At 33.7% G+C, this 15,362-nt stretch overlaps 1 protein-coding gene across 6 annotated transcripts in view; it reads right to left on the bottom strand.

The window, feature by feature from the left end:
• The window catches only part of ENPP2 (ectonucleotide pyrophosphatase/phosphodiesterase 2), a 174,273-nt gene that overhangs the window by 47,149 nt on the left and 111,762 nt on the right, over positions 1-15,362 (bottom strand). For all 6 annotated transcript variants that reach the window (XM_074266551.1, XM_074266553.1, XM_074266552.1 and 3 more), the window contains 2 exons: positions 15,049-15,157; positions 3,316-3,441 (listed from right to left, as the gene is read on the bottom strand). In XM_074266551.1, the coding sequence (XP_074122652.1) occupies positions 3,316-3,441; positions 15,049-15,157 (235 nt within the window). The remainder of the gene's footprint in view (positions 1-3,315; positions 3,442-15,048; positions 15,158-15,362) is intronic.

The raw sequence follows: 15,362 nt of genomic DNA, 5'->3' as shown, positions 1-15,362 counted from the left end.
CTAGGATTCTACAAAACTCCCCCAGAATTACCATTTAATTTCTTACACTGACCCACAATATATCACAGTGGGGATGTGGAAAGTCTCAATGTGGAAGGGATAAATATAGTAAATCAAAAGGAAGTTAAGGTGAAGAAATAAGGCAAATTCTAAAGTAAGAAATTAAAAAAAAAAAAAATTCCCTAGAGGCAAGTATCTCATTGTTGGTACACAAATTAACACCTTCTCAATGCTGATACACAACAACAAACTCACTTCCCCCAAACTGGAACTGAGAAGGAAATCTTACAAACTCTGATACTCTGGAGAAATCACATATCTGAATCTTAGTTTCATTTTTTTGGCAACTGGGGGAAATGATACTTTGAATTATCCACCTTAAAGAGAAGAAAGGACTTTGCAGAATATACAATATCTTCTAAATGGGAGCTCTTCTATATGCTTAAGGAGTCATACACAACTCATTTCATATTATAAAGTAAATCTGAAAGAACTTTTAAAATATGATTTCATAATGATTTGTATTTTTTTATAACAGATACACTTTGTTCATCTCAAAGGTGAGGGTTCTTTAATCCATTAAAGTTAATGTTGAAAACAAAGTTTGTTTGTTTTTTCAATAACACTAGATCTAATTATAGATTTCATACACATACACCATCCTCTTTTATTTTCACTATCATTAAACAAAGGATGATGCTAGCCAAGACCATAAACTTATCCTGGAAAACACTCAATGATGTAATAAAGGTTGTTTATAAAGTGAACAAAGAGTTTGGGGTTTTAGAATTCTCCTTGTACTTTGGCTTTCCCCCCCCTTTAAAATGACTTAGGGTCTTAGGATAATACACATAAAAACTAGAAGGTACTTTGGAGGTCATAAAGTCCAACCTTCTTATTTTACAGATAAGAAAACTAAGGCATCATTTTGGCTAAATGATTTGCCCAGAACAGCACAAATATTAAGTCTCAAGCAAGATCTGAAGTCATCTTCCAGAGTCTAAATCCAGTGCTTAACCCACTAAATTACATTCTCAGTACAAGAAACAAGTACAGAAAACTGAGATATTTGGGGCAAAAAATGTCCTCCATTTGTCAATTTCTATATACTCAGGATTACTCTGTAAGCCTTGAGCCCCATTATGAGATGCTAAAGTACAAATTTCACAGGATAATATTCATGCCACTTTTAATTGACACTAGATTATGAAAAAAAAAGTTTCCTTTAACTTTCAATTGTTCTTCTGAGATACTCCTGTCTTCTTTTTTTAAAGGGAAAATTTAAAGCCTTAATAGTGTTAATTTGTGTGACCTCAATATACCAGATTCTATCTTCTAATGGCTAAAGGAGACTAAAAACCAAAAGTAATGCAATTGTTCAGAATTAAAACTCCTGAAATTCTATGAAACAAAAGACCAAGGACTCCTTTAGAATGGCTGATCTATATATGAATGAAATAAGCTACCATATGTGATCTCTGGGACACCAATTTATAAAAGTTCATTCTTATAAAACACATCTCCCCAGCTATTCAACCTTAGAGGAAAATCTTTCATGCTAAAATAAGATAAGAATACCTATGACAGAAAAGATTACCCATGTATGTTCTTCTCTCTGGGAGACATTAGACAAAAATTTAGTTTCAAACTATTCTTTCAGAAAAATGAGAGAGAGGAGCACACTGAATACCTGAAATGTTTTTAAGGAAGCTAGGAAGAGGGACAAAAAGTGGAGGCAGAAGATCGACAACTTTTTTAGTGCTCAGTCTTAGTCCCTGTTCCCTGTTACATGATGAACTAACTCCCTTTTCAGAATCATGGAACTAGAATTTAAAAAGACTTTGGAGGTCACCTTATCTGACTCCCTTATCTTACAGATAAGAAAAATTAACAGAAAGACCCAAAGAGGGTACCTGACTAGCCCAATATGGCACAGGTAGTTAAGTACTAGAATCGATATTTGAACCCAGGCCTTATGACTCCCAATCAAAAGTTCTTTCCACTTCATATCACTTCCTCCTCCTCCTTCCCAGAATCTATTCCTACTCCATTCATTTGCTGTTTCTTGATAGATGTGTGTTTTGTTGTTGTTGGGAGAGAATCTTCTCTAAAGTCTACAAAGATCTCAATGTTTACCTTTTATAGGTTCTTTTTTTTGTGAGGCAGTTGGGATTAAGTTACTTGCTTAGAGTCACACAGCTAGTAAGTGTTAAGTGTCTGAGGATGGATTTGAATTCAGATCCTCCTGACTCCACAGCTAGTGCTCTATCCACTGCATCATTTAGCTGCCCCTTTCTAACTTCTTATTATTTTTTAAATGTATATCTTTTCTAAAAGGACCATTTCTACAAATAAACAAAATGCCAACTTTAAAAGTCTTCAGTTAGGGAGGAATCATCCAAAATCCCCTGGAGCCTACAAGTTTAAAAGTTTTGTCTGACTGTAGCATTTCCCATCCTGAAAGCTGTAACTTAAGTGGCATGGTGAGTCATGATCATTTTCCCGTTACTCCTCATCTTCAAAACAGCCACCACTTCCCCAGGCATTAATGGGTTTTCCTTCTGGCCTTTGCCAACCAGTTTTACATAGGTCAGAAGCTGATTTCTGACCAGACTGGAGGGATCTAAAATTTCAGCAGAAGGGTCTATTAAGTCTATAAAGTGCTTTGGACTCACTTTGGTGGGAAAGTCAGGGAGGAGCAAGCTTTATCAATAAGTAATTAATTCTTTTGCTACAGAGAATGGTTATCTGGTGAGGACATGAGAGAGGGATAACGAATTAAAACCTGAAAGCTGGAAAGAAACTTAGAAGTAACTGAATCGAATCCTCTAATTTTAAAGATAAGGAAAACAAGGCAGTTAATTGACATGCTCAGCATGATATAGTTATAAGTGTTTAAAGAAGGATTAGAACTCAGGTCTTAAGACAAATATGGAAATCTGTTTAAAATGATTGAATATATAACCTATTATCTGATTGCTTGCTGTCTTGGGGAGAGAGGAGGTAAGGGAAAGAAGGAGAAAAAATTCGGAACTCAAAATTTTGCAAAAAATGAATGCTGAAAATTATCTTTAAATATAGCTGAAAAATTAAAATATGATTGAAAAAAGCTAGGGTTTCCTAATTCCTAGCCTAGCATTCTATCCACTACCCACCTAAAGGAGAAAGATACAATGTATTTGGAAATAATGATGTTGTAAAAATACAAGATAGCAATTTATAAAATTTGAAATGTAATTAATTATAGTTGCTCAGAAGACAAGGGTTCTCCAGAATATTAGCTACAAGATAACCATGTCTTAAATGCCAACTCACATTTTGCATTATTAGTAGACTTAGGACGAATCCTTCCCAGGGCTCCAGGCACCAATATAATATCATCTACATTAGTCAGATAGGAGCTCAAAAACTCTGTCCTTTCACATGTGACATCCTCCATTCCTGCAGAAAGAAAGGAAAAAAATGTCAGGGAGACAAGTAAGATGCAAATTTAAATTGTACTATGAACTTATAAGCAAAGCTTATTCAAGAATCTTAAGAGTTCTTTCCAAACCACTTATTGGGAAGGAGGGGAAAGGGAAGCAGAGGGTATTTGACAAAATAGTTCCTTAATTTAAAAATACTGATTTCTGTTCCATAGAATCAGATTTTCTTAAGAAACAATCTCTTTACTCATATTTGAATGTTTAAAAAGAATCATCATTACAATCATCATTACAGGTCAAAAAACCAAGTGAAGGGGGGGAGAGAGACAGAAAGAAATAAGTATTCCAATCCCATGATAAAAACCAGCTGACACTGATGCTACTTCTGTTGTCTAAGAAAGACCTATTTTTTAATCCAAATTACCATAAAGATTTCCTGATATTGAGGCAGCAAGGGGAATGGGGGAGGAATCAGAAAAGAGGGGCAGGGAGAGAAATAACTAGAAGACATAGTTCTGTGTGTCTTTTACAAAATGTCCCTTTTAAATTATCTCTCAAACATAACTCCTGCTTTGAGTATATATAATCACCAAACAACTAAGTGTCTCAGTAGGTGGCCTTGGATATTACTGACAGAATAATGTTGACAGAACAAAACAGAAAAAAAAATGCCTACTCCAGACCAAATGAGCTGAGAGCTGCTTCTCTAATTGTAGAACAGAGTAACTGTTCCAGCAAGGTTGTAAACACTGTAATAAGAACAGAGAACTGGCAATTGTAGTTAAGAGAGAAGGTAAATTTACTGATAGGAGAGGAGACAAAACTTATAATACTTATTTCATGTTCTGCCCTTCATGGGCGGAACTCTTAACTGTTGTCATCATACACAGGTATACACATATGTAATGGTACATATGTATATGTGTACATACTGATAACAGTCAAGTGAATTCTCCCCAGAGGAAGAACAGGAAATTGATGCACATATTCATATGTAGATATGTAGATATCTAGATATAGATATAGTTATATATATATATATAGAGAGAGAGAGAGACAGACAGACAGACAGACAGACATAGATCATAACATTGAGATATAAACTTAAATGTGGCCAGAAGAAGACAACCTGTAAGTAGGCTAGTAGAAGAACTAGAAAGTGTGCCATAGTTGGAAAAAAACTATGCATGCTTATCCTAAGAAATGATAACTTAAGAAAATTATAATGGATAGAGCACTGAATATAGGGTCAAGAAGACCTTAGTTCAAATCCAGCCTAAGACAATCACAAGTTGGTTGACCTTGGGACAAGTAATTTAGTCTCTGTCTGCCTCAGTTTCTGCATCTTAAACTGAAATTAATAACAGCACCTATTTCCCAGTGATGGTTAAATGAAATAATATATGTAAGGCAATTTGCAAACATAAAAACATTACACAACTCTGAACTATTTAAGTATCTGAAGAACAATCATATGGAAGAGGGATTCACTTTGTTGCAATTGATTAGAGGAAAGACCAAGAAGTAGGTTTGGAAAGAGCTGGATAGCAGAGTTAGAATGAGATAAGACTTGGAAAAAGTGTTTAGCAAAGTATCTGGCACATAGTGAAGACTATATAGATGCTTGTTTTCTTCCCTAATCAAATAAAGAATTGTTTCCCCTGATTAGAGCTGTCTAAAACTGAAATGTGCAGACTCAGGAGGTAATAGTTTCCCCATCATTTGAGATCAAGCAGAAAGAGAAAAACTATTTCCATGGTTGTTGGTTGAGGGAATTCTTGTTCAGGTAAGGACTGGACTAGATTATTTCTAAGCTTCATTTTTAGTCTGACTCCATAATTATCTTCCATAAGCCATAAACATGAAATTGATATAAAGGACATAATAAAAGGACGTGTAGTTTACTTTGATGAATTAAATTCATGATTGAACAAAACTTCATTCAAGGAACTGAAAAAATAGATAACTATAACTAAGGAACCAGGTCATTTGATGAACCCAAGTATAATTCTTATTTAGTTTTGCTATTCCTGTTTAATTATTTAATTTTGTCTGACTCTTCATGATCCCATTTGGGTTTTATTGGCAAAGACATTGGTATGGTTTGTCATTTACTTCTCCAGCTCATTTTACATATGAGGAAACTGAGGCAAACAGCATTAGGTCACTTGTCCAGAGACAGACAACTATAGTCTGAGGTCAAATTTAAATTTGGGTCCTCTTGACTTGAGGCCTGGAATTCTATCCATTGTCCTACATAGGTTCCCATTTAATTTAATTTAATATAATTTGTGCAATATGTTATATAATATAATTTATGTAAGATGTTATATTTTATAATTTATATAATTGTATTTTATATTTGGCCACACATTCAAATATGATAGCTGTAACTCCACGTCTTTTATAATTTGCAGATTTGACAAGTATATTACACTTCAAGTAAGTCACTGGTTTAAAAAATAATAATAATAATAATAACCCAGGATCTAGCATATTCCCTTATTGTGCTTCACTGGAGATTTCCTTCCAAACTGACATAGTCAATATTGACCATTTTTTATGATCCAACATTTAAATAATTCCAAACTAACCTAGCTGTACAACTGCTTAGCTTACATTTTAGTATTTTACATAAAGATAGCATGAAAGACTTATTTAGATGCCTCAGTAAAGTCTAGATAAACTATCTCTATAATCTCATGAAATATCAGTCTAAATCAGTTACTTTACAGACGAATTAAGATTAATCTAACACTATGTTTTGATGAAGTTATCTTTGTGATTACTGCTTCCTTTTCTAGATGTTCACAAACCATTCCTTTTAAAAATAAGAATTTGGCCAAGAATCAAACTCAAGATTATTAGCTTATAGTTTATAGAAACCAATCTCTTCCCTTTTTGAAAACTGAAACATTTGTTCTTCTCCAGTCCTTCAGCCCTTTCCTATTCCCCAAGATCTATTCAAATCACTAGCTTTATTGTAATCTTATACCATTTACGATTAAGAGAATTGCTCTGGGGAGAAGATACTGGGAAAATTTCAGAGTAGGTTGGTAAATTTCAAGCTCTCTCAATTTCTCCCCCAAAAAATTATACTTCGGGGCAAACAGGTCTCGTGAAAAACCAAGATTTTGGGCAGGACAGGGATCCTTCTGATACAAACCTACAACATCTGAAGAAAGACACAAAACTGGGATGAAGCTGTCTGCAATGCAAACATCCCTAGGCTAACGCCTTATAAACATCAAGTGGGGATCCCTCGAGCTATTTGGCTGTGGCTGGAGCCTCAGCGGGAATCCCAGAGACTTTCACCTCCTGGACTGTTTGTCCTGTGGGGGTTTGAGTCTCTAGGAAGATTGAGCAAACCTTGGCTGATGTGGGAAGTAGGCCCAGCTGTGCTGCTGAGACACAGCCCAGGGCAAGAAGGGAACAGCACCTAGTGAAAGTAGGGGCATTGGCGGCTATGCGCACTTGCAAAAGGGTGGAGCTCCTGGTTTGCAATTTCTGGTTAGAAGGGAGATCTGAAGAGAAACTTCAGGCACCATCCTCCCACTCCATGATTAGAGGTGCTTGCATTAATACTCTGTTTAAAAAAACACAAACCAGCTAGGAAGAAAGAACCCACCTTTGAAACATAATATGGGAACGGGGAAAGATCTGGATTCATCTTCAGAGGAGGACATTTTAGTTAAAAAAAAAAAAAAAAAAAAAAGCTTCTACTCCAAAGAGTAATGTGAAATGGCTCCCTGCCCAGAGAGAATTTATAGAACTCAAAAAAGAATTCAAAAATTAAATGAGAAACTTTGAGGAAAAACTAAAGAAAGAAATCAGAATCATCCAAGAAAAACAAGAAGATTATAATTTTTTAAAAGTTAATCAATTTAAAAAGAAAGTTGAATTTCAAAGATGAAAATAACTCTTTGAAAATTAGAATTGGGCAAGGGGAAGCCAGTGGAACTATGAGAGATTAAAAAATAACAAAACATTATAAAGAATGAGAAAATAAAATGGAATGTGAAACATTTCATAAGAAAACAATAGATCTAGAGAACAGATCAAGAAGAGAAAATATAAGAATAATTGGACTGACAGAAAGTTGTGACCAAAAAGAGAACCTTAACACAATAATTCAGGAAATAATCCTAGAAAATTGTCCTAGAATGATTGAACATGAGGGGAAAGTAGAAATAGAAAAAAATCCACCAATTACCATTTCAAAAAAATCCTTTGTAGAAAACACATAGGAATATCACTGCCAACTTTTGAAACCCCCAAAATAAGAGAAAATTTTGCAAGAAACAAGAAAAAGCAATTCAAATACAGCAGCTTCAATAAAAGACTGCAGATCTTGGGATCATATCTACAGACAAGCAAAAGAACTATGCCTGTGGCCAAAAACATCATACCCAGCAAAATTATCTATAATTTTGAATGAGAAAACACAGACAATTCAATCAAATTTGCAGATTTTCTAAATCCACATAAATCCTCAGCATTTTTATATATCACAAACAAAATGCAACAGCAAGAGATACAAAGAGAAATTCCATTCCAAACAAATGTGGAGACTATAAAATATTTGGGAATCCATCTACCAAAGAAAAGTCAGGAATTATATGAGCAAAATTACAAAACACTTGCCACAAAAATAAAGTCAGATTTAAATAATTGGAAAGACATCCAGTGCTCAGGGATAGGCCAAGCGAATATAATAAAGATAACAATACTCCCCAAACTAATCTATTTAGTGCTATACCAATCAGACTCCCAAGAAACTATTTTAGTGACCTAGAAAAAATAACAACAAAGTTCATATGGAAGAATAAAAGGTCAAGAATTTCAAGAGAATTAATTAAAAAAAAGGTCAGATGAAGGTGGTCTAGGTATACCTGATCTAAAGCTATATTATATAGCAGCAGTCACCAAAACCATTTGGTATTGGCTAAGAAATAAACCCGTTGATCAGTGGAACAGATTAGGTACAAAGGACAAAAAAGGGTACAACTATAGCAATCTAGTGTTTGATAAACCCAAAGATACCAACATTAAGGATAAAAAAATTCATTATTTGAAAAAAACTGTTGGGAAAACTGGAAATTAGTATGCCAGAAATTAGATATGGATCTACACTTAACACCATATACCAAAATAAGATCAAAATGGGTCCATGATTTAGGCATAAAAAATGAGATCATAAATAGATTAGAGGAACAGAGGATAGTCTACCTCTCAGACCTGTGGAGGAGGAAGGAATTTATAACTAGAGAAGAACTAGAGATCATTATTGATCACAAAATAGAAGATTTTGATTACATCAAACTAAAAAGTTTCTGTACAAACGATACTAATTCAAACAAGATTAGAAGGGAAGTAACAAATTGGGAAAATATTTTTACAGTTAAAGGTTCTGATAAAGGTCTCATTTCCAAAGTATATAAAGAATTGATCCTAATTTATAAGAAATCAAACCATTCTCCAATTGATAAATGGTCAAAGGATATGAACAGATAATTCTCAGATAATGAAATTGAAACTATATCCACTCCTATGAAAGTGTTCCAAATCACTATTGATCAGAGAAATGCAAATTAAGACAACTCTGAGATATCACTACACACCTGTCAGATTGGCTAAGATGACAGGAACAAATAATGATAAATGTTGGAGGGGATGTGGGAAAACTGGGACACTAATACATTGCTGGTGGAGTTGCGAAAGAATCCAGCCATTCTGGAGAGCAATCTGGAATTATGCCCAAAAAGTTATCAAACTGTGCATACCCTTTGATCCAGCAGCGCTACTACTTACTGGGCTTATATCCCAAAGAAATACTAAAGAGGGGAAAGGGACCTGTGTGTGCCAAAATGTTTGTAGCAGCTCTTTTCGTAGTGGCTAGAAACTGGAAGATGAATGGATGTCCATCAATTGGAGAATGGTTGGGTAAATTATGGTATATGAAGGCTATGGAATAATATTGCTCTGTAAGAAATGACCAGTAGGATGAATTCAGAAAGGCTTGGAGAGACTTGCATGAACTGATGCTGAGTGAAATGAGCAGTACCTGAAGATCACTGTACACTTCAACAACAATATTGTATGAAGATGTATTCTGATGGAAGTGGATATCTTCAATATAAAGAAGATCCAACTCACTAGCAGTTGATCAATGATGGACAGAAACAACTATACCCAGAGAAGAAACACTGGGAATTGAATGTAAAATATTAGCACTACTGTCTATCTACCCAGGTTACTTATACCTTTGGTATCCAATACTTAACGTGCAACAAGAAAATTGGATTTACACACATATATTATATCTAGGTTATACTGTAACACATGTAAAATGTATGAGATTGCCTGTCATCTAGGGTAGGGAGTAGAGAGAGGGAGGGGAAAATCTGGAAAAATGAATACAAGGAATAATGTTATAAAAAAAAATTACTCATGCATATATACTGTCAAAAATGTATAATTATAAAATTAATTTTAAAAATTTGCAGATTTTCAGGACTTTCTGTCAACCAAACCCAAAATTAACAGAAATTTTAACATATAAGAATCAATAGCAAAGAGGAATTCTAGGGAATTAAACATGAACAAACTGTGTAAACATGGACAAATTTTTTTATATGGGAAATGTATACTTTATGTTTAAGATTTACATCAACAATAGGATAAGCTCAAAAGAAAGATTGGCAGAGTAAAGGTAAAAATTGTAATCATCTTATACAGAAGCATTAGAGAGGAGAGGAAGGCTCATAGTTCTGAAAACCTATTCACATCAGGCATGAGTTTAACAGGCTACACTACATATATACCATGAAGAATTTAGCACCCTTGAAAATCTATAAAGAAATAAGGAGGAGAGGGATAGGTGGATGAGGAAGCAAAGGATGAGGGAAGGAGACAAGTGTGGGGGGGATTAAATTATGTAGCAGAATTTAATGAAAGAGTCAGCAGGGATAGGAAAGACATGTATATGTGGGGTTTGTGTGTGTGTGTGTGTGTGTGTGTATGTATATATCTTCATATGTATATATAAATATATCTTTTTTTAACTGTAGCTTGCTTGGAGTGGGGGGGTGGATAATGTGTGTGTCTATGTGTGTGAGAATCTCTTTGGAGTGAAGATGGTAGAATGAGTCAGCATTTTTGCTTAGTTCACCCAACATACTTTCTCTACCATCCAGAAAATATGCCAAACTGAATTCTGATCTGGAAAACCAAGAAAAGGTCATAGTGAATCATTCTTCCAGCTCAGAGAAGCTTAGAAAGATAGATAGATAAATATGCCAACACTGGGTTTGGGGCTGGCCAAAACAGAAGAAGCAGTGGTAAAGAGTGGTAGTGTCCAGGGATGGTACAATGAAGAGTGCTGAGATTGAAGATCAGGTCTGAAATTGTACACCAAACATGGAGTTCAAAAGAAGCATAAAAAAGGTAAACATGAATAAGAAACCATAAGTGGACTAATTAAGGTTAAACTGTTTACATTTTTTGTACAAGGAAAGGACATGTAACTTCTCAGAACTTTAACATTACTGGGGCTCTCAGAGGGGTGTGTAATTGGACAGAGGCCCTGGATATGATTCTACTAATCTAAGATGATCTTAAAAGGAAAATTGACTGGTAAAGGAAATAAATGAACTGGGAAAGAGAGTAGCGAGAGGAAGATTGGGGAAAATTGGCTCAAATAAATGGGCATACAAGGAAGAATTTATATAATAAGAGAGGATAGTGTGGGGGCAGAGTATGAGAATTGCTTGAACCTCATGGTCACCTGAACTGATTCAAAGAAGAATATATGGTTCAATATATATTCACAATGCATGGGTACAGGAATTCATCTTACCCAAGAGAGAAATAGGAGGGAAAAGGGATAAGAGAAAATGAAGAGGGAATAAAAGAAAGAATAGATTAAAGGAAGCAGTAATCAGAAGAAAAATGGACTCTTCAACAAGAGATGGAGAAAAAGAAAGGAAGGAAGGAAGGAAGGAAGGAAGGAAGGAAGGAAGGAAGGAAGGAAGGAAGGAAGGAAGGAAGGAAGGAAGGAAGGAAGGAAGGAAGGAAGGAAGGAAGGAAGGAAGGAAGGAAGGAAGGAAGGAAGGAAGGAAGGAAGGAAGGAAAGAAAAAAGAGAGAGAGAAAGAGAGAAAGAAAGAGAGAAACAAAGAAAGAGAGAGAGAGAAAGAAAGAAAGAAAGAGAGAGAGAGAGAAAGAAAGAAAGAGAGAAAGAAAGAGAGAAAGAAAGAAAGAAAGAGAGAAAGAAAGAAAGAAAGAAAGAAAGAAAGAAAGAAAGAAAGAAAGAAAGAAAGAAAGAAAGAAAGAAAGAAAAAGAAGGAAAAGAAAGAAAGAAAGAAGGAAAGAAAGAAGGAAAGAAAGAAGGAAAGAAAGAAAGAAAGAAGGAAAGAAAGAAAGAAAGAAAGAAGGAAAGAAAGAAGGAAAGAAAGAAAGAAAGAAGGAAAGAAAGAAAGAAAGAAAGGAAGAAAGAAAGGAGAAAGAAAGAAAGAAAGAAAGGAAGAAAGAAAGAAAGAAAGAAAGAAAGAAAGAAAGAAAGAAAGAAAGAAAGAAAGAAAGAAAGAAAGAAGAAAGAAAGAAAGAAAGAAAAGGAAATAGCATACCTATGTTGAAGAATCAATTTACAACAATAAATTTAAGGAAAAATTAAATGTTTTATAGAATTTACTTGTAAATCATTTGCTCTCTTATTTTCTTTTCCTTAGAAAAACTAGGAGCAAATGATTTACAAGTAAATTCTATAAAACATTTAATTAAGATTATTACCAATAAAATATTGAGAGGAAGGGTAAAGAAGTCTTTCCAAAATCCTTCTATAAGGCAAAAATGGTCTTGATACATAACTCAGGGAGAGTCAAATCAGAGAAAGAAAACTATAGTCTAATTTCTCTAATGAATATAGATGCAAATAATTTAAACAAAATATTAGCAGAGATATACAGCAATATATCACAAAAAATTATACACTATGACCAGTCTGAGTTTATATTAGGATTGTAGGTCCGGTTCAATACAAAGAAAATTGTAAAGATAAAAAATGGCTATATCAATAACAAAAATCAAATTATTCTTTCAATAAATCCAGGAAATACTTTTGACAAAATATAATACCCATTCTTATAAAAATAAATAAGTACTACAAAGCAGAGAAATAATAGATTTTTCCTTAAAAATGATAAATAGTATTATCTAAAATCAAGAGAAACTATTATTGAAAATGAGTGGTGAAACAAGGTTGTGCATTATCATCAACACTAATGTTTTATTAGAAATGCTTGCTATAGCAATATCACAAGAAAAAAAATTGAAATAAGCATTGGGAATGAGAAAATAAAATTATCAGCGTTTGCAGATGACATGATGCTTTATCTAGAAGATCCTAAAAAGTTAACTTTAAAAAAAACTAAATGAAATAATTAACAGATTTATAAACAATCCATTCCTCAATTAATAAATGGTCAAAAGATATGAACAATTTCCAGATGAAAAAATTAAAGTCATTTCTAGTTATATGCAAAAATGCTCTAAATTTCTATTGATTAGAGAAATGTAAATTAAGATAACTCATGTAAATTAAGATAACTCTGAGGTACTACTTTATATCTCTCAGATTGGCTAAGATGACAGGAAAAGATCATGATAAATGCTGAAGGGGATGTGGGAAAACTGGGATACTATACGTTGGTAGTGAAGTTGTGAACTGATCCAACCATTGTGTAGAGCAATTTGGAACTATGCCCAAAGGACTATCAAACTGTGTATATACTCTTTGATATAGCTATGTCTCTACTGGGCCTGTGTCCCAAAGAGATCATAAAAAGGAGAAGAGGACTCACATATGCAAAAATACTCATAACAGCTCTTTTTGTAGTGGCAAGGAACTGGGAATTGAGTGGAGGTCCCTCAGTTGGGGAATGGCTGAATAAGTTTCATGATATATGAAAGTGATGGAATATTATGATTCTATAAGAAATGATCAGCAGGATGATTTCAGGCCTGGAGAGACCTACATGAACTGATGCTGAGTGAAGTGAGTAGAACCAAGAGAACATTGTACACAGCAAGAAGAAGAGTTACTGTTATTTGTAGTTTTGATAAATATACTATGTCTTTATCCAAATTGTTGATTAAAATTTTAAATAATACAACTCTGCATTATACTATTATTCAGGCCATCATAGATTTCATAGAAAGTCTATTAGAGATCATAGGTTGGTAAGGTACAGAATTTTTCATTTCTATTTCCATTTATACTACCTCCCTCAAGGACTGAGTGAGAATAGCCATTTTGTCTTCTTACTTCTATAGTCATCTTTATTGTACCAGGATCTTTATAGAATCATAGAATATCAGAATTGGAAGAAGCCTCAGATGTCATTTAATTCGATCTGGCTCTGAACATGAATTCTTTCTACAACATCCCCAACAAATGGTAGTGTAGACTCTATTTAAAAGTAAGAGATAACCTCCCCAGACTTTTGCATAGAATTAATTTTTAGATAGTTTTTCCTGACAGCAAGCTTAAATTTATACATACAATTTTTACCCAGTCCTCCTTTTTGGACCAAATAATACTAGTCAAATCCCTTTTCTACATGAGGTTATTATTGACATACTTGCCTATAATGGGAAAGCACTTTCTCACCATCCTATTGCATGCACACGCGCTCTCGCTCTCTCTCTCTCTCTCTCTCTCTCTCTCTCTCTCTCTCTCTCTCTCTCTCTCTCTCAATATATATATATTTATACATATATATTATATGTATATTTATACATATATATATACATATATATACATAATACACACACACATATATAGCACATTTTCAGAGATGAATTGAGATTTTTAGAATAGTACTTAACATGTTATAAAAATAAAAACAAGACTATGTTTTAGATTAAAATGAATATAGTACCTACTTAGTACATGATAAAAGGAAAGATAATGCATCATTTCCCCAAAAATGGTTCATGCAAAAACTAAATATAGTCTAAATCTTCTGTCAGTAAAAGAATAACAACAAACATGATGAAGCTGAAGATTAGGAATAAAAATAAATGAAACATCTTTGAGCTGGAAGAAATATAAAAACTCTTTCATATAGTAAAATGGTATACATGTGGTGATTTTGCATAATTATTTAGAATCTATAAGAAATATCCTAGAAGATTTTATTGTGTGGACCTGTATAACCAGAGAAGGTGGGGGGAACAGTTATGTAAACAGAGTATAAAATAACAGATAGACCAAGTTCTGCAGTGGTATCCATGAAAAATTAAAAGAAGCAAAGAAAATTCCTTGAATATAATTGGTTATGCCTCTATGACAGATTTTTTAATGGGCAAAAACTATATGTGATGGGAAAACACAAAAAGATGAGAAGATGGGAAAAAATGTCAATTATAATTACATGAAGAATACATTTAAATACTGGAAGGTTTTGTGGGGAGGATTCCCTTTAAAGATCCTTCTCTCATATTAGAATTATAGTCCATATTTAAGAGCAGCATATAGAAATAATTATCACATATTTTCTGGGTTTGACTAATTAACTAAGATGTCCTCTTTAAAAATATAACATATGGGAGGAAAGACTTTACCATGATCTCCAACAAAGATGACATTAACACAACGATGCAGTTTCAGTTGTTTCAGTCCATCCATTAACTGTCCCACAGTTTTGTCAATTTCCCTCAGAGGATTTGTCATCTGTAAAGAAATTTTGAAGAACAACCAAGTCAAATCTTGTTTCTCTGCTTTCCTTTTTTCTCACTGATCTCCTTCCTTAGAAAATTCTGGAGGGTAACCTTCATTATCAAGAGGCAGAGCTTTGGCTAGGAAAATTTTCCCAATAATTTTTAGAGAAATTAGGATTAATTTACTTCATTACTTCATACACATATATACTGTGTGC

The sequence above is a fragment of the Sminthopsis crassicaudata genome, chromosome 1, assembly GCF_048593235.1.
Source record: "Sminthopsis crassicaudata isolate SCR6 chromosome 1, ASM4859323v1, whole genome shotgun sequence".
NCBI lineage: Eukaryota > Metazoa > Chordata > Mammalia > Dasyuromorphia > Dasyuridae > Sminthopsis > Sminthopsis crassicaudata.
The sequence above is the reverse complement of the archived record's forward strand: the minus strand, read 5'-3'. Positions and strand labels throughout refer to the sequence as shown.